At 46.3% G+C, this 17,239-nt stretch overlaps 1 protein-coding gene across 4 annotated transcripts in view; it reads left to right on the top strand.

Annotated features, from left to right (window-relative positions):
* Positions 1-17,239, top strand: part of HDAC7 (histone deacetylase 7) — a 686,142-nt gene that overhangs the window by 591,402 nt on the left and 77,501 nt on the right. For all 4 annotated transcript variants that reach the window (XM_086964199.1, XM_086964189.1, XM_086964206.1 and 1 more), the window contains 2 exons: positions 4,675-4,730; positions 7,114-7,201. In XM_086964199.1, the coding sequence (XP_086820325.1) occupies positions 4,675-4,730; positions 7,114-7,201 (144 nt within the window). The remainder of the gene's footprint in view (positions 1-4,674; positions 4,731-7,113; positions 7,202-17,239) is intronic.

Here is a 17,239-nt window from a genome sequence, read left to right as displayed (position 1 = left end):
CTGGGACCCTGAAAACAGCCAATCGTTACCAAAAGATTGCCAGCTTCCATGTGTAGGTGGGACACTTGGGAATAAGAGCACGGTTGTGAGAGTGAGCTTTGGTCTGAATTTGTTGAGTTTAAGTACTTTTGCCTATGCTCTTGTCAGTGCACAATTGTTACAAGCAACCTTTTGGCAGTAGCCAAGGCCAATTGTGAGAATGGCGCCTATCATAGACCATAATTGTCTTTTACTCCAATTATGTGAAACAGTTTTAAGAGGAAGGAGTGAGGGAGAAGGAAGCTCAGTCAGAATATAGTTTTCACCCTCTGTAGGATTGTGTTTCCTTGTGGAGGGGCTGTGAGTCTTTGTAGTGTCAACTTTGTGATTCATGATGGAGGCACCATACATGTTATTCCTCTGGTGAATCTACCCAGAGATAGCCACTGCAGTGGAGATGCCCAAAGAGTGTGAAAGTAGCTGAGGTTTGTTCATCATGGTACAGTTTCTTCAGGTGTCTTTGCCATGGTTGAGTTGCCTGATTGGTGATAAAGTAGAAGAGCCTAAGGGTTGTAAGGCATGCTGCAGTCTCTTTAGGGCTGTGATTCTCGGTGGAGTTTCTTGGTGAGCCAGAGTTATGGTGGGGATATTCCAGGTTTTGACACTGCTTTGGAGGTACTTGTGAGTTGTGTGTCAGGTGGAGGTGCACCGGCTTTATGCAGAACAGTGGAAGTGGATAAAGGTGATGGGTCCTGGTGAGTTCCCTTTTGGGTTGGAGGTAATGAGATACCTGAGAAGCAAGCATCGTGGCAGAGGTGTGTGCAGCATAGTGAAGGTTGCTACGACTGGTCGGTCATGGTGGACGTTTCTGTTTCTGTTTACTTGTCATCACTGCAGAGGTTCCTGAGGGTGTATGTGTTTATGAAGGTGTCTGGGGGTGTTGTACCTTATGTTGGCAGTGGGGAGTTGTGTGTTCTGGTGAAGATTTCAAGGGAATGGGTTTGGGGTCGGGGGGCTTATTACGGTATTGATTTCTAAGAGTTGTAGGTCATGCAGAAGTCACAGTATTAGAATGCATGTGGTGACGTTTTTGATTTTTGTTCATCATGGTGAATCTGATTGAGGCGTATGTCCCTTTGGTGGAGGACCTGTCTGCTCTCTCTCCATTAGTGCATGAATAATCATGAAGATTAAATGTCAATGTGAAGATTGCCGAGGGTGAGTTGAGGACAAGCCATGTTTTCTTGCTTCACTTTCTTTCAGCTACGAGACTTCTACTATTAACGGGGGAATCAAAGAATATCAATATTTTAATATCTTAAGTTATTTGATGCAGTTTTACTGATTAAGTTGTATCTGATTCTGTTTGTTGTTTGGTCTGTAAATCTGTTCATCTCTGCCTTTATCTCTGGTAACCAAACTAGGAGCATGGTACTGCCCCTCTGAGCTCACTTCAGTTTAAGATTGAAAACCTACAATAAAGGGGTTTATATAAGACACAGAAGATTGTTATCCCTCCCTAGAAGTTTAGTTTAGTTTATAGGCTTGTATAGCGCATTAATCACCCTCTGAAGGGAATCTCAGCGCTCGAGGATTTGCCGCAGAAGTAACGACATTGGACTGATCTAAAACAGAGATGTTTTCCAGGCTTTCCTGAATTTCAGATGGTCAGGACATTGTCTTAAGACAATAGAGTTGTTTCCATAGGAGTGGTGCTTGATATGAAAAAGCCTTTCCTCCTGTCTGTGTCTTTTTTATTCTGGGGATTTTTAGCAGAGATTTAGAGCTTGATTTCAGGACCCTGTGGGGGGGGGGTGTACTGGTGTAGCCTCTCCGCCAAGTAGGAGGGTCCCTTTCCCCATATTGCCTTGTGCATCAGGCAACAGATCTTGGAACTTCACACGCTTCCGCACAGGCAACCAAAGTAGCTGGTGAAGGAGGAGGAGTGAAGCTGATCTGTGGGGGGCATTTAAGACTAAACGTGCTGCAGTATTTGTATCATATGAAGGCGGTTTAGTGAGTACTCGTTGGCTGCGATCAGTAAGGCATTACAACAATCTAGCTTATTCAGCACCAGGGTTTGAATCAGGGTCTTTCTCATGGAGTCGGGAAGATAGGGGAAGACTCTTCTCAGTAGGCCCAATACTTGGAATCATGAGGCCACCATGTGAGTTACATGCTTTTTCATAGTGAGGGTCTGTTCGAGGTACACTCCCAAGTTCTTGGCTGTTGTTGTGGGGGTTGGGGCGTTTCCCAGTTCTGGAGGCCACCAATGTGGTGCCCACAGAAGTGGGGCATCTCCAAAGAGCATGACTTCTGTTTTTACGGCATTCAGCTGCAGGAAGTTGTCTTTTATCCATTGTGAGGTGGCCAGCATGCCCGTTGAGAAGGTGGATTAGGCTGTCTGAGATGTTTTATTGAAGGAGAAGGTAAGTTGGGTGTTGTCTGCGTAGGATATTGGGAGGAACCCATAGTTCCTTAATAGAGCTGCCAAGGGGGCTATGTAGATGTTGAACATGGTTGGGCTTAGGCATGAACCCTGGGCCTTAAAGTGGCCTTAAAGGAGTTAACTTTGTGCTAGTGCGAAAAATAATGGCTTGGGGTCATGGCGTATTTCTCAATGATCTTCTGGTGATTTGAGGATGAAGGGGATTTTTCCTGTTTGTAATGGCTGTTTACCGGCTGTGCTTAAAATGGGCGGAATTATTTTTTTAAATCCAAGGCTTCTTGTTCTGTACAAGAGACATTTGTGTGTTCCTCTGGGCAGTAACCTTGGTGTTTGACATGTCTACCTACTAAGATATCCCCCCTGACTGACTAAGCTGATGGACAGATCAGGCTGTCGCCTACAAGCCATGTATCCTCTTATTGATGATGACACAAATTATTGTCCTGTACAGGTAATAGGCTATCTTTTAGGGGGTATTGTTTGATTGTCTCATTTGAGTGATTTGCTATCTTCCATTGTGCATTCACCAGAGTTCTTGTTTTCTACAAGAAATGGATGGAATTTTCTTCTCCCTAGTGGAACATGATGTATTGCCTTCCCCTGATTGATTACATGATTAGCTCTCATGCATGAGTTAGCTTTTTTTAATTAAATGAGGAGAGGGACAATTTCCATATGTAATTGACGAATTCCTATAAATGAGGGATGGGTTAGAGAGGGTTTGCTACAGTGGTGATGACGAGTTTTTCTTAAAGTGAGGGTTGTAGTCTCTGTCTCTTGGTAAGGGAAATATATTCCTACATGCAAAGGCTGCAATGATTGTATCCCTTGTGTAGCGTAGTAGCTTCCTATAGGTGAAGGAAGGAGCTGCAGAAATGTCCCCTGGCTACTGATAGGATAAAGCCACTCTTCAGTCAATGCATGGATTCTTCACCTTCTAAGGTTGATGTAATGCCTTGAGTGAGGAATTATGTGTCTGTTTCCTATGAATGGCAAGGTGTTTTTATTATTCAAGATTAGGAACAGTACTCTAAACTAATTGGAGGCCTCCTACAACTGAGGGCAAAGCCTGGAGTGGTTGTCTAAGTGATGAAGCCTCTTCCTAAGTGTGAATGCTTGCAGTGTCTCTATTGAGGGAAAGCACGTCTTGATACAGAAGAGGGAAGTTCTGACTGCGCCCCAAGTGCCGTGGATCAGATGTCCTTAGGCGAGAGATGGAGCTATCGCAGTTCTCCCTGATGAGTATGTGGGTTGTGAGTTTCCAAAGACAATAAATGGAGTGATTGCCTACCGTGGATGGTATGGCTTCCTCCAAATAGAGGGCGTGACATGCTGATTCGGAAGGAATCCTGTAATGTCTTCCAATTGTTGAGGGTTTCAATGATTACTCTGTGTTGGGGGTGATGGCAGGAATGATTGTCTGCATCAAATCATGCGGTGTCAAGCAACGATTACAGCCGAAGAAACTGATGTCAACGAAGAAAACACTCCTCTGCTAGGTTTCACTGTATACATTCAGCTAGTATCGCCAATCACCCAGCTCGCTTGTATCTCAGATATTTGGCTTTATGCGCAGTATAACCTATGCTCAGTTTCAGATTCTCCTTCCCAGTGGTGTCTATATTGTCAGGGAATGGGATGCTTTAAATCTAGTGTAAGGTCTCGAAAAAGGGTAAACACTTGAATGTCTTGCTTCGAAATCCAGCATTGTTTCCTGTGGCAGGATAACAGCTCAAAAAAACGTGTGCTTCATTGCAGGCCTCTGTGAGAGGGCATACGTGAGCTCCAGGATGGAGAGCTGCATTCCCTAGTCTCCCAGGACTAATGTATATAAAGTTTGTTTAACGTTCCAGAGAGGCTGACGCACATGAAGAAAAGACGTATTCTTCCACCTCAAGTAAATCGCCAGCGGTCTCCTTTCTGAGCCATCGCACTGCCGTCTAAGGCCTCACATTTCATTACAAGCTCGGGGGGACAAATCAGCCCACTAAACCGCCAGTTCGTTTTACATTTGACCCAAGCAATGCAGCGTGAACCTCTGAGCAGCGTTCTCATTAATCACTCTCAGGAAGTTGAGATCAGCTGCCGCAATCCTCTACAAACCCGACACCTGGAGCTCTCACGTGGCCCGTTATGTTATTTTGGTTGCTTCTAAAACCATTCTTGAAGCCATGTGCATCAGATCATCTCACAGAGTTGTTATTTGCAATTATTCTAATATTTGTTTGCATTTTGTTTTGCTCCAGAACGGTTTTGCTGTGGTCAGACCTCCCGGGCACCATGCAGACCCTACAACAGCCATGTAAGGACCACTTTTGAAGACGAACACCCAGTTGTTTATGGTTTTATGACGCTCCAATGATTTACCACCTCCATTTATGCCCCTTTTCCATCCTGAGTATTAATGCATATATATCAGTTTGTTTACAGCAAAATGGGGACAAAAGATTTGTGATACTTCAGTCATGTCTCTTATTAGATCAGTTATCTGGCACTGGGACACCAGAATGACCAACAAGGAGGAATGTATATACACAGAGCTGCAGATGGGGCGCGATTAGACAGCTGTCCCCAGTTGGCAGCGATTGAATGTATCACATAGATTTATAGTCATTGAAAGTAAGATAAAAATCCACAGTCCACTTCAGTGTTGTGCGCGTTTCAGAAGCAATCATGCAGACCATCTTGCTTTCACCTGGATGTCCATCATGCTTTGGCAATGCAGGAAAATTTGTCTCACTACCTACTATATTAACATAGTCTGTTTTTACAGTAAACAGCAATATTTTAACCTCTGCTGATGTCCATGACCATGGTTGCAAATTTGGAGCAGTGTTTGGCGTCCTGTGTACCTATCTTTTGATGAAGTGGTTACGAGACTTCTTAAATATACCCTTTTTTCTGATTGATAAAGCAATAAAGGCCTGTCCGAAGTTCGAATATTTTATGCAGAATTTTCATGTTCTTCATTAGGAAATCAATATCCGTCCATTATTTGATTTTGTGATAATCTGTATTGCTTTTGTTACGTTTCTGAGAATATATTTCGCTAACTCATTGAAAGCATTTAGAATAGTTTAATTGATTGATTCTCTGTGCACAATTGAGTCTCGGTGAGTGCGTGCACATTCAAGTTTCCATCGCTTGGCTGTCATCTGACCAAATAATTGAGTATTGATTACCCTTAATTGGAGGTTTCTCGCAGTGCACATTTGTCTCTGCTCTTAATACAATGGGCTGATGCATGTGATCACTCACAATTCTAGGGATTTTTTTAAAGTCCTTTACAAGATGGAAACTCTTTCCAATGATAAAAGTATAATCCAGAAAAGAACCGTTACTTGCCATGTGGCATCTGAGTGCAGATTCACTATTTGTTGTCCAGCGAAGTCTTCTTCAGGTCTATTCTTGCTTTGTATTCTCTGCATGCAATTACCAGTGCATGTGCAAAGTTTAAGTTGAATAGGGAAGATACTCTTATCAATTGACGAATAGTTCATGTGGAAATTAACCCTTATGGAAAGCATATATTTAAAGGTATTTTATCCTTGTTACCATTATCAATCTTTACATTAATAAAGACTAAAGTCAAACCTCCTGCCCAGCAGTGCTCAACAATTTAATGGTTTGACATACCACATGAAGCCCAGCATGAGGTTGTCCTCCCACCCTATGTTTAGCTTCTCTACAGAATGTCTTTAGACATTTCTATGTAATTGGAATAATAACACCTCTACCTCCTCTTATAGTGACCTGTCATTGCTCACAATCATTACCATGTGAGGTGAAGTGTACAAAGGCAGTAGACTAAGGGCCATATGTACAAAGGCAATTTTTTGCGATTCGCTGTTTGTTAATCGCAAACACCAATGTATAAATGTGTCTTTGACACATTTTGAGATTCCCAGTGGGTTGCAAATAGACATACCTCAAGAAAATTAATGAGGTAGGTCTCTGTTTTAGACTCACTGAGAATCTTTCAAATTTGCTGGGGTCAGCAGACCACCATTACGGTGATGGCTTTTATTAAATAAAGCAATCATTTTTTTTTTTCTTAAAACCCCACCTATTTTCCTTAGAGGGAAATAGAATGTGTTTAAGAAAAAAATTAAAAGTTTTTGTTTCATTTTTTTAAGAGTAGGTAGTGGTCCGTCGGACCCCTGCCGCTCTTAAAAAATAGTTTTTACAAACATTCACAAAAGGGAAGGGGTCCCTTGGGGTCCACTTCCCATTTGCGAATGGGTTACCGCCTACTCGAAGTAGGTCGTAAAATGTGAATGTTTTGTGATCGTATTTTGGTCGCAAAACATTCACATATACACCTGATATTCGATATTAGAAAGCGAAGCCCTGAACACGCCCCTTCCTAATACCGTAGCGCTAATCCAATTTGTGATTCGGTAATAGCTTACCGAATCACAAATTGGGCTTGTACATGTGAAAAAGCCTTTTTGCGTTAGCAAACTAGCGGATTCTGTGAATTGGCCAGTTTTCGACCATAATAAGCTTTTGTACATGTGGCCCCAAGTGACTGTGGTATCAGTGGTAAACAGAACCCACAGCGAATACTGCTCTGTGACTACTGGCCACCCAATGGCCCGCATAAATGGTCTTGAGTCTTACTGTGCATTGTGTTGAATTACTATTGTGTATATTTCTGAAATATATTTGTTGTCTTTACACAGGGGCTTCTGCTTTTTTAACTCTGTGGCAATCGCTGCCAGGCGCTTACAACAGAAGTTGAACGTCAGCAAGATCTTGATCCTCGACTGGGTGAGTCACTTTGGAACCTGGACTCCAATCAGGCAGTTCATCTGTTTCTACAGTGTATGTAGTGGTTTTGGCCTCCCACGTGTCCAGCTAAACAAGGACGGGGTAGACTCCGTCATGGGCAGTACTGTGAATCCATTCTTATTTATGATCATTTATATCTAGAAGGCTTTGTCAAACGTAGAGTAGTGCTTTATGTTTTGAATCTGAAATTGGTGATGTATTTGGGATTAGCCACTGAAAATTCTTGCCTGATGTTGGCTGAGTCTTTATGAGCCAATTTACTTAAGATGTTTTGCAGGAGTGACCTGTCCGGTAGAGAGAGAAAGCAAGGTATTTTCCATATTCCCTCGTGCATCTACAGAGCAGGAGCGGTGTGGGCATGATCTAAAGAATGTCCAGTTATTTGATTTATTTGCAGTTTTATATAGCTTGAACAATATCCAGTGGGTGTCAGAGCACTTTTACTTAAGCAGAGCTTCATACTGCATACAAACACTTTACATAAGTGTTTCACAGAAAGATTTACATAAGATAACATGTATTCTGAGTAAACACAATCTAAATAAAAATGGATATAATACAAACGTTACAAGACTGTGGATTCCATACCATTAAGTAAAGCAGCATGTATCACATTGCTTGAATTTGGAGATATCCATGGAACTGTCGGGTGAGGAGATGCTAAAATGTATTAGACTACTTTTGAGGGATTAAGATTTGCGTAGATAGGGCCAGTGCTCCATTTCCTCGTCACATGGGCAGTGCTGGATCCACCATTGTTTTCCTGAGCATGAGCAGTGGGACAACAACTACCAAAACTAGTCTAGCTTGTTACTGAGAGTGCAGGCTTCCAATATTGCCACCACTATGAGACCCTGCACTGAGGCCTGGGAGCCTCTCGTGTTAGTGAACACACAGGTAATCCCTACTGCTCAAGGCACCTTTTCTGACCTTTGACTTTTGGGCTCGTCTTGCATTTCCCATTGTAACAAATTACACACATTTGTTGCATCACTTGTTTGCTCTTTTTCTGGGCTGCGTTAGAGTAGAATGGAAAACCTTGAAAATCCCTACTCAGTGATTTTGCCCAAACTACCCCGCTGTACTGAATCTTTAAAGCATGCCACACAAGATTAATTTATTTAAACTTGAAGTGGTTTTACAATCTGTACTCATTACCATGTAACCGCTATATATTTCAATGTGCTCAGAATTAAAAATGGTGTGCACCTGTACTTCAACACTGGTTGAGATGTGTCATAGACTTAATCAAAGCAAGATTTTTTTTTTTAGGGAAAACCACTTTTCCATTGCCGCTTCCATGGAATCAGCATCCGCAGCTAAGAAGTGTGAGATTACCAATAGTAATTGATATTCACATATAATAGTTCCTGCCTTATGATTGTCTTCGTTCACGCTTTGTTGGAGAGTGGGTGTAGGGGTTGTGGCCAGAAGACTGACAGGACCCTTTGTTTAAGTGTTCTCTTCAGTTGGAGCTAAATCTGTTATAGAAGATGCACAGAGTATAAGACTGAGCCTCGACTGAAAGCAAATAGAACATCAAATCATGACCAGCATTGGCTAAGCCAGTAGGTCTCTCTTTTAGGCAGTGCTGATACAGACCCACTGCCAATACAGACCCACTGCCATTGCAACTCAACAGCAACAAAAATGTAAAAGAAATGCTTTTTTTCTAATGCTAACCAACCTTAGCAAAGAAAAAGAATAATGCTTTGATGTGTCTGCTCAAATGCGTCATCACGCATGCACACCTATGAGTAATGATACCACAGCAGCCCAGTTTAATGATGTACATATGTGCATGTATCACGCACATGCGTAAGGCATGGCACAGCCAACATTTTGTTCAAATGAGAATGACAAGAATGTCATCCAATAATATGCGATGGTCTAAAAAAAAGCCCTCTATAAATATTGGCATTGTTCACAATAAGTTGTCAACAACAAAGAGCCAAAACCTGTCTGTAAGACCTAAAAAACTACTGGTGTCAACCAAACAGGCGTGTTCACCATATCATGAAGAGAAGCATTCTCATAAGCAAAGTTCTTTGTCACCAAGAGGCAAGCTAGAGGTGGAAGGGAGTTTGGGGTCTTTCCTTTGGCTTAGGAGGCATGGTTGACTCTGGACTCTGACTCCTGGGGACAGGCAAGATTTGTGACCACTATAGGATGTGGTTGTCACCTTGCTCATGAACTCAGTGATTATAGGAGTTAGTGATGCAGGACAGAAAGAACCAGGGTCCGTATTATACATTTTCCCTTGGGTGAACAGGCATGTGCGCCTGTGTTGTGCACTCCCAAGGCACAATGGTACTACAGAAGTGTCCACAGATGCTTGAAAGTCCCCGCCTGTAATAATGATACTGCTAGTGCACGTCATGCTAGCACTATCATGAGAGGATGATCCCTCATTTACATGGGGACGTGGCCTCATGCAAATGAGGAAACCACTTTGACTCTGCACCTGCGTCATATTATGTATGTTGGCGTGGAGCCAAGCATGCTAAGTGCACCAAAAAAGGTGTCTCACTTTCAGGGCGCCTCCTAAAGACAGCCTTCTGGAGGGGAGAAAGGGGTTATCATGGACCCCTAGACATCCTCTTGCAGGTGGGTGCAGTGACTCACTGCACCTGCCTTTAAGTAGATCTCTCTTCCCTCTTCAAAGTGCAGGTGACATTCCGCCTTCACTGTAAAAAGCGGAGCAGATTTGAAGCAGCAGCTCTGTATTTCACTTGAATGCACTGCCCCTATGGCAGTTCGAGTTTGCCCCTTTGGGCAGCACATTCTTTTTAATAGGGTACACTGTTCATGTTTGTGCCCAGCGCACGTTTTTAAAGCTGTGCCATGGCGCAAACAGGGAAAGTGCACTGTACGCATAATACGGTTTTACGTAGACAGTGTAAATTGGGGTATGTACAGGAGGCTGGAAGACAAAGAGATTACATACAGTATTGAGAAGCAGAGAACATGAAAACTGTAGGGATGGGGATTGTGAACGTTAGATTGTCAGAGGGGGCAAACACCACTGGAATCCAAATGCAGGTAACCTCAAGCTTTATTTAAGACACTCCAGCCACAGCTGGGAGAGAGCAAAGCACAAGCCACTGTCCTCGTCACACATTCCAGTTATCCTCACACTTCTTCATATTCCAAATCCCCCATGCTCTGAAGAGTCCATAAGTCACATAAAAGGGAAATGGGAGATACCACCCACCGTTTTCTTCAGAAACTATAATTGGTACTTATGGAAATATATATTAGTTATTTTTCCTTTTCCTCAAGGTTTGAAGTCTTAATTCACTCAGTCTCCAAGGTTGTCTAGTGTGAACTTCTGTCCAGCCCGTATGCCACTTCATCCAGGCTGGGACTAGTTTCGAATTTGGCCTCCTAGTCCTCAGTAGTTCAAAAGGAGTTCTATATGTAGTTTGATGTGGTGTAATTTAGAAAGCCTTCTCCCTTCTTTATGTTTCTTCTTTCCAACCGACAGTCTAAGCTTTAGCAAACTGGATCCCTTCTTTTAATGTTTTGTTAAACCTCTTCACAACACCATTAGTTTCTAGGTGGTAAAGTGCAGAACAGTGAGGTTTGATACCATTAATTTTCAAAAATTCTTTGTTTTCTTTGGAATAAAATTGGACCCCATTATCGGACAGAATAGTGGATGTCTAACCTTCTCTTGCAAAGATTTCTGCTAAGAATTTTATGATACTCTTCAAACTGATCTCAGAGAAGATTTTGATTTCAGGCCACCGGGAGTATAAATCCATTAAAACCACAATGTATGTAGTGGCTTCTTCTCCAGTCAAGGGACCAACAATATTGATGGCACAATCATTCCATGGATTTTCTGGTAGTTTATGAGCATGCTTAGGAGATTTCGTAGTGACAACGATTTTATCACTATTTCTGCATATTTTACAATCTCTGATAATCTTTGTATTTATATGTCCATACCTGGCCACCCTATATCCAACCCAAGCCTCTCTTTATTCTTAGAGACACCAAAGTGTCTTTCATGAGCTTTAACAATATGTTTATCCTGTATTTTCTCAGTAGGAATCAACTTGGTACCCCTAAATATACATCCTTCCATTTCAGATCATTTGTCATTGACACAACAATATGGTTTGATCTCATTCCAGTTCTTATCCTAATAGGTCACCCATTAACAATAGACAATCTCAGGTTGACTAAATTTTATCACTATCCAACTCTTTTTTTCCACTCATTTTCGGCAATTAATCCATTTGTTACTACACAAACACGAGTTGCAGTTGACACTATATCACTTTTTTCACACAATGCTCTATCTACCAGCCTAAACAGACAGTCATCTGCTCTGTTCTTGATCCCTGGAATATAATCTACAGTGAAAGTGAATTCCTGTTAAAAGGAAAACGCATCCGCTGATACGACAAGAGATGGAATCCAGCCTTTCTATTCAAATATTTCTTTCAGAGGCCTATGGGCCGTCCTGATCTTAATGGCGCTGTACCAAATGAAATTCCTAAACGTGTTCATCGCCTAGAAAACAGCTAAAGCATCCTTCTCTATCGCTGAATAGTGTGATTCAGAACCCTGTAATAATCTTGATGCAAATGCAAATCATCTTCTGCAGCCTCTTGTGAATATACAGCACATATACCTGTTGAGCTTGCATTAGTGGTTATTATAACCGCTCCTCCTGGGACAAATGAACTCGATTTAGGGGCATGTCTCAGACTGTTTTTGATATTCTGAAAGTCCTCTTCACAAGTTTCATCCCATACGAAGTCTCGTTTGGCTTTCATAAGTGTCCTCATCTGAAAGGTCCTGCTTGCAAACCTTTTCATAAATTTGCTACAGAATTCATTCATACAAAGACAGGATTTAAGTTCTTCTTTACACCTACACCTAAATCCTTTTGAACAGCCACTCTAGGATGTGGTCACCCTTTTCAGAGGCATACAGTTTTGATTGAGCTTTTGGGTCTCTGTATTTGAGGTTCATTGGAAATATCCTTTCATGCTGGTAGGTTATCCCCCATACCCGCCAGGTTGTAGGTCCATTTCATACAAAGAGACATTGTTCCCAAACTCTTCTTTAAAAAATGTCTGGGATATTATTGTTAACCTAGAACACAAATCAAACATTGCTCTAACTTCAACATCATTGATTTTTAGGTCCAGCCTAGCGCAGCGCCAATGTGCTGCTCGCTCTGCGAGACTGCTGTAGTAGAGTATGGGAGAGAAGCCGCGCCCACTCTCCTCCCATATTGTTCAGTGGCTTATGTCATTGTGTTTTGTAAATGCTGCCTTCGAATTCGTTAACAGGCGTGTTAGTCCCTCCTTGGTAAGGGCTTGCCTTCATTTATAACCTCCCATGGCTACTGGGCCCTTTACTTTGGTTGTTACATGGGAACTGTTATTTAGTCTGTAAGCACTATCTACTTTATTGAGTTTCTCTTACTGCAGGCCAGACATGCAGTGCTTCAGCTGAAACCGCTTTTATTTTTTTAAGAAGCACGGCCGCCCCCATTACACGGGCGCCCTCTTTTAATCACTTTAACCCGGCATTATCATGTGTCGGTTTCAACCCCTCAAGTCAAATGGATTTAGAAATGATTAGCAAATTAAGTCATGTGAATTCCAGGTAGCACATACATAATTGTGTGCTAATGGGCTGAAGCTGAAAACAGCACCGCTGTGTTACATGTCATCTGCACTAAAGCCACCTGACAGGTTGTTTTCAAAAGCCTGTTTTATTACCAACAAAACCACCACCAATACCACCACCACCACCACCAATACTACCACAACCACCAATTCCACCACCACCAATACCATCACCACCAATATCACGACCACAAATACAACCACCACAAATACCACCACCAAAACCACCACCCCCATCACCACCAATACCAACGCCACCAATACCACCACCACCAATACCACAGCCAACACCACTACCACCACCACCACCACCACCACCACCAATACCACCATCACCAATACCACCACCACCAATACCACCACCTTAGCGCCTCTCGCACAATAGTAATAGCAGGGGCACTATACGAGGCGGCGCTGCAGCCAAGACTATCCCTCCCTCCATGTCTGCCATAAAGCACCTTTTTAACAATACCAGCCAAGGACATAATAAATAATTTTTTCCTATGAGCCAGGTATTTTTCAACTTTCACTTTTTCACCTCACCTCATTACTCACACTCCTTCCCTCACACACATTAACACATAGTTCACTATTAGTGCTCCTACGTATCCGTGAGTCGCAGCACGCCGCATCCCGTAGAGGGGTGCGAAGGCCCCGATGATGAAGCATGACACCAAGGGGCCTGTTGGTGTGTGAGGGGCATTTAAACAACACTGTGTGCTCCCCATCACTTTAGGGATCACCACCACCCTCTGAGTGGATTCCATTTTGTTTAAACGAATTACCAGGGGAGACTGAATCCACTTGTCTCTCTCCCTCCCTCCTTTTGTTATATTTACTGTGTTAGACGGACCGGGAGGGTCGGCCGAGGACAAGAGGAGAGGTCTCCGGGGAGAGCCGTCTCCAGCGATCGTACAGACGAGTAACTTCCCCCCCACAGACGGACACCACACAAAGATAAGGTTTACGCTCTTTATAAGCAAACTTAAAGTACGGTAGAATGGTACAAGGAGGTCTGGACTCAGGGGTCCCCTCGATTCTAGTCTCTCGGATGGGAAGGGGGTAGCGGGACAGTCTTGTTACCAATCTGGCAGAGGTGATGATATGATGGATAGCTCACAATCCTCGAGCTCGGCGTTCTAGATGGACGGGCCGCGGCAGCGCCGGCAGGTCCCGAGATGATCGTAGGTAGCGACGGTCCGCGGCGGCGCCAGCAGGTCCCGGTGAAGATGGTAGTTACAACGGTCCGCGGCAGCGCCAGCAGGTCCCGACGAGGATGAAGGATTCAGAAGGTTGCGGCAGCGCCAGCAGGCAAGACGATAGTTCTCAAGGCAGGGCTACGGCAGCGCCAGTAGTCCGTCAAGGATGAGTTCTTCACTGCGTCTCTCGACTCCAGGATACAACTGCCTTCCTGCTCTGGAGCTGCCCCAGTTATAGGTCTGGGGCCCTTTGATGTCCGGACCCTCGCACTTGGAGGTCGGGAGGTCCGGGATGAGGGAGTCCAGACACCCAGCAGGGGGGTGGAGCCAGCGCCCGGGGGAGCTGGGGGCGATCGGCACCTGGCGGGGGAGAGCCATCGACACTTCTTTCTCCCATCAACCTGCCAAGTGGTCCGTTCACCTCCTGGATGGATGGTGGTGCCGGGATGTCGGGGCCTGGCCAGGCCCAGGGTTAGGGTCGAGCTGAGGCCACGCGGCCTCGTGGTGCAGTGTCCAAGATGGCGGCAGGCCGGTCGAGGGAGCCGGTAGTGGTTCGGCCCCATGATACAGAGATGTCCGGGGGCAGGAGTCCCGTATGAGACGGGGTGCGGATTGCTTCTGTGGGTAATACCTGGTGGGCCGGGGCTCGGGCCCTGTCATGCGGGGAGGGAGCAAGCCCTTCATGTGGCCTGTCCAACATGCGTCCCCCCCAGCTGAAGGCGGGGAGAGTCACCCATCCTCTTGGGGACTCTCCTCGTCGAGGCGGAAAAAGCGTGACAGGCCATCTGCGTTGGCGTGGTCTTGGCCAGGTCGATGTTCCACAGTGAAGTCCATCCCCTGCAGGGAGATGGACCAACGCACGGTGAGCCCCAAGAAGGCTCGGACCTCGGTCTGCGTGACGGGAGGCTGCCAGGACTGGATGGCAGCGATCTTGAGTTGAAGGGGGGCCACCAGACCGCTTCCCACCTGGTGTCCGAGGTAGGTTACGGACCCCTGACCAATTTGGCACTTGCTGGCCTTGACGGTGAGGCCGGCCCGTTGGAGGGCCTGCAGGACCTCTAGGAGGTGGTGGAGGTGGTCGGACCAGTGGCGGCTGTACACAGCGATATCGTCCAGGTAGGCGGCGCTGAACTCCTCAAGTCCCGCCAAGACCTGGTTTACCAGTCGCTGAAAAGTAGCTGGAGCATTCTTCATGCCGAATGGCATGACTTTGAAGTGGTAGTGGCCATCGGGGGTGGAAAAGGCGGATCGTTCTTGAGCCCGGGGGGTGAGACCGATCTGCCAGTAGCCCGCTGTTAGGTCGAAGATGCTGAGGTAGCGGGCAGCCCCCAGGCGGTCAATCAGTTCATCCGCTCGGGGGATGGGATGAGCGTCGGTTCTGGTGACAGCGTTCAGGCCCCGATAGTCGACGCAGAATCGGAGCTCAGGGGTGGCGCCGGGGGCAGCCGCTTTGGGGACCAGCACGACCGGGCTGGCCCAGGGGCTGTCCGAAGGCTCGATGACCCCGAGCGTGAGCATCTTTGACACCTCCTCTTGGATGCAGGTCCGTACCCGATCTGGTACGCGGTACGCCCGATGTCTTATAGGGGGACTGTCCCCAGTGTCCACGTCGTGCAAGCACCAGGGGGTGACTCCTGGGGTGAGGGAAAACAGGGTCGCAAACTGCAGCAGGAGGTCCCGGCAGCCTTGGCGCTGTTCCGGGGTGAGGGCATCTGAGAGTCGGACCCCGTCCACGGAGCCATCTTTCTCCCGGGTCTTTAGGAGATCAGGGAGAGGTTCGGAGTCTTCTTCTGTTCCGGTGTCTGTAGCCATCAGGAGGCTGAGCTCCGAGCGCACAAAGTGGGGTTTGAGTCTATTGGTGTGGAGGACCCGGAGGGGGTTCCGTGGGGATTCCATATCGATGAGGTAGGTGACGGGGCTCTTGCGCTCGACCACCTTGAAGGGCCCCGTCCACTTGTCCTGTAAGGCACGTGGTTCGGTGGGGGACATCACCCACACTTGTTGGCCCGGTTCGAATTCGATGGAGGAGGCATTTTGATCGTACCACTTTTTCATGTCCTCCTGACTGGCCTCAAGGTTTGCCTTCGCCATTTCTCTGAATCGCCTGGTCTGATTGCGTAGGGTCAGGAGGTACTTGAAGACATCTGGAGGGGTCTTTAGGGGGGCCATCTCCCAACCTTCTTTGACTAGGCTGAGGGGCCCGCGCACAGGGTGTCCGTACAAGAGTTTGAACGGGCTGAAGCCGAGGGACTTCTGGGGGACTTCTCGATATGCGAAGAGGAGGCACAGCAGTAGCACAACCCATTGGCGACGTAGGGGCTCTTCCAACCCCCCAATCATCCCTTTGAGCGTGCGGTTGAACCGCTCGACTAGTCCGTTTCCTTGAGGGTGATAGGGGGTCGTGAATCGGTAGGTGACCCCGCACTGTTGCCAGAGGGACTTCATATATTTGGAAATAAAGTTAGTGCCTCTGTCGCTGACGACTTCTCGGGGGAAGCCCACCCGGGAGAAGATCCCCATTAAGGCCCGGCCAACCACCGGGGCTGTTACAGTTCGCAGGGGAACGGCCTCGGGGTAGCGGGTGGCGTGGTCCACCAGTACCAGGATGAACCGATGTCCTTGTGCGGTACGGGGGTCCAGGGGCCCCACAATGTCTATTCCCACCCTCTCGAACGGGGTGGTGACAACTGGGAAGGGTTGTAGAGGTGCTTTAAGTTTGCGGCCGCTCTTCCCGCTGGCCTGGCACGTGGGGCAGGACCGGCAGTGGTTGAGGACGTCGTTTCTCATCTTGGGCCAGAAAAAGTGGGTCACCAGGCGACTGTAGGTTTTGTCCTGACCCAGGTGTCCAGCCAGGGGGACATCGTGGGCCAAATTTAACAAGAAGTCTCTAAAACGGAGGGGCACCACCAACACTCGACTGGCCCCTAACTCCGCGATTCTCTGTTCACTGTACAACAGGTCGTTGTCCCAGTAGATCCAATGGGCTCCGGTGGTGTCCCCTGCGCTCTGGGCGAGGGCTTGCTGGCGGAGTCCCTCGAGGGAGGGACAGGTCCTCTGCTCTTGACGGAACTGTTCCTGAGTGGGCCCCCCTTCTTGACGCCACTGAGCCAGGCCGGGAAGGTCCTGGGGCTGAGCGAGCCCTTCAGGAGTTTGCTCTGGGGGGT

Source organism: Lissotriton vulgaris, chromosome 1_1, assembly GCF_964263255.1.
Source record: "Lissotriton vulgaris chromosome 1_1, aLisVul1.2, whole genome shotgun sequence".
Taxonomy (NCBI): domain Eukaryota; kingdom Metazoa; phylum Chordata; class Amphibia; order Caudata; family Salamandridae; genus Lissotriton; species Lissotriton vulgaris.
This window is presented reverse-complemented; position numbering and strand designations above follow the sequence as displayed.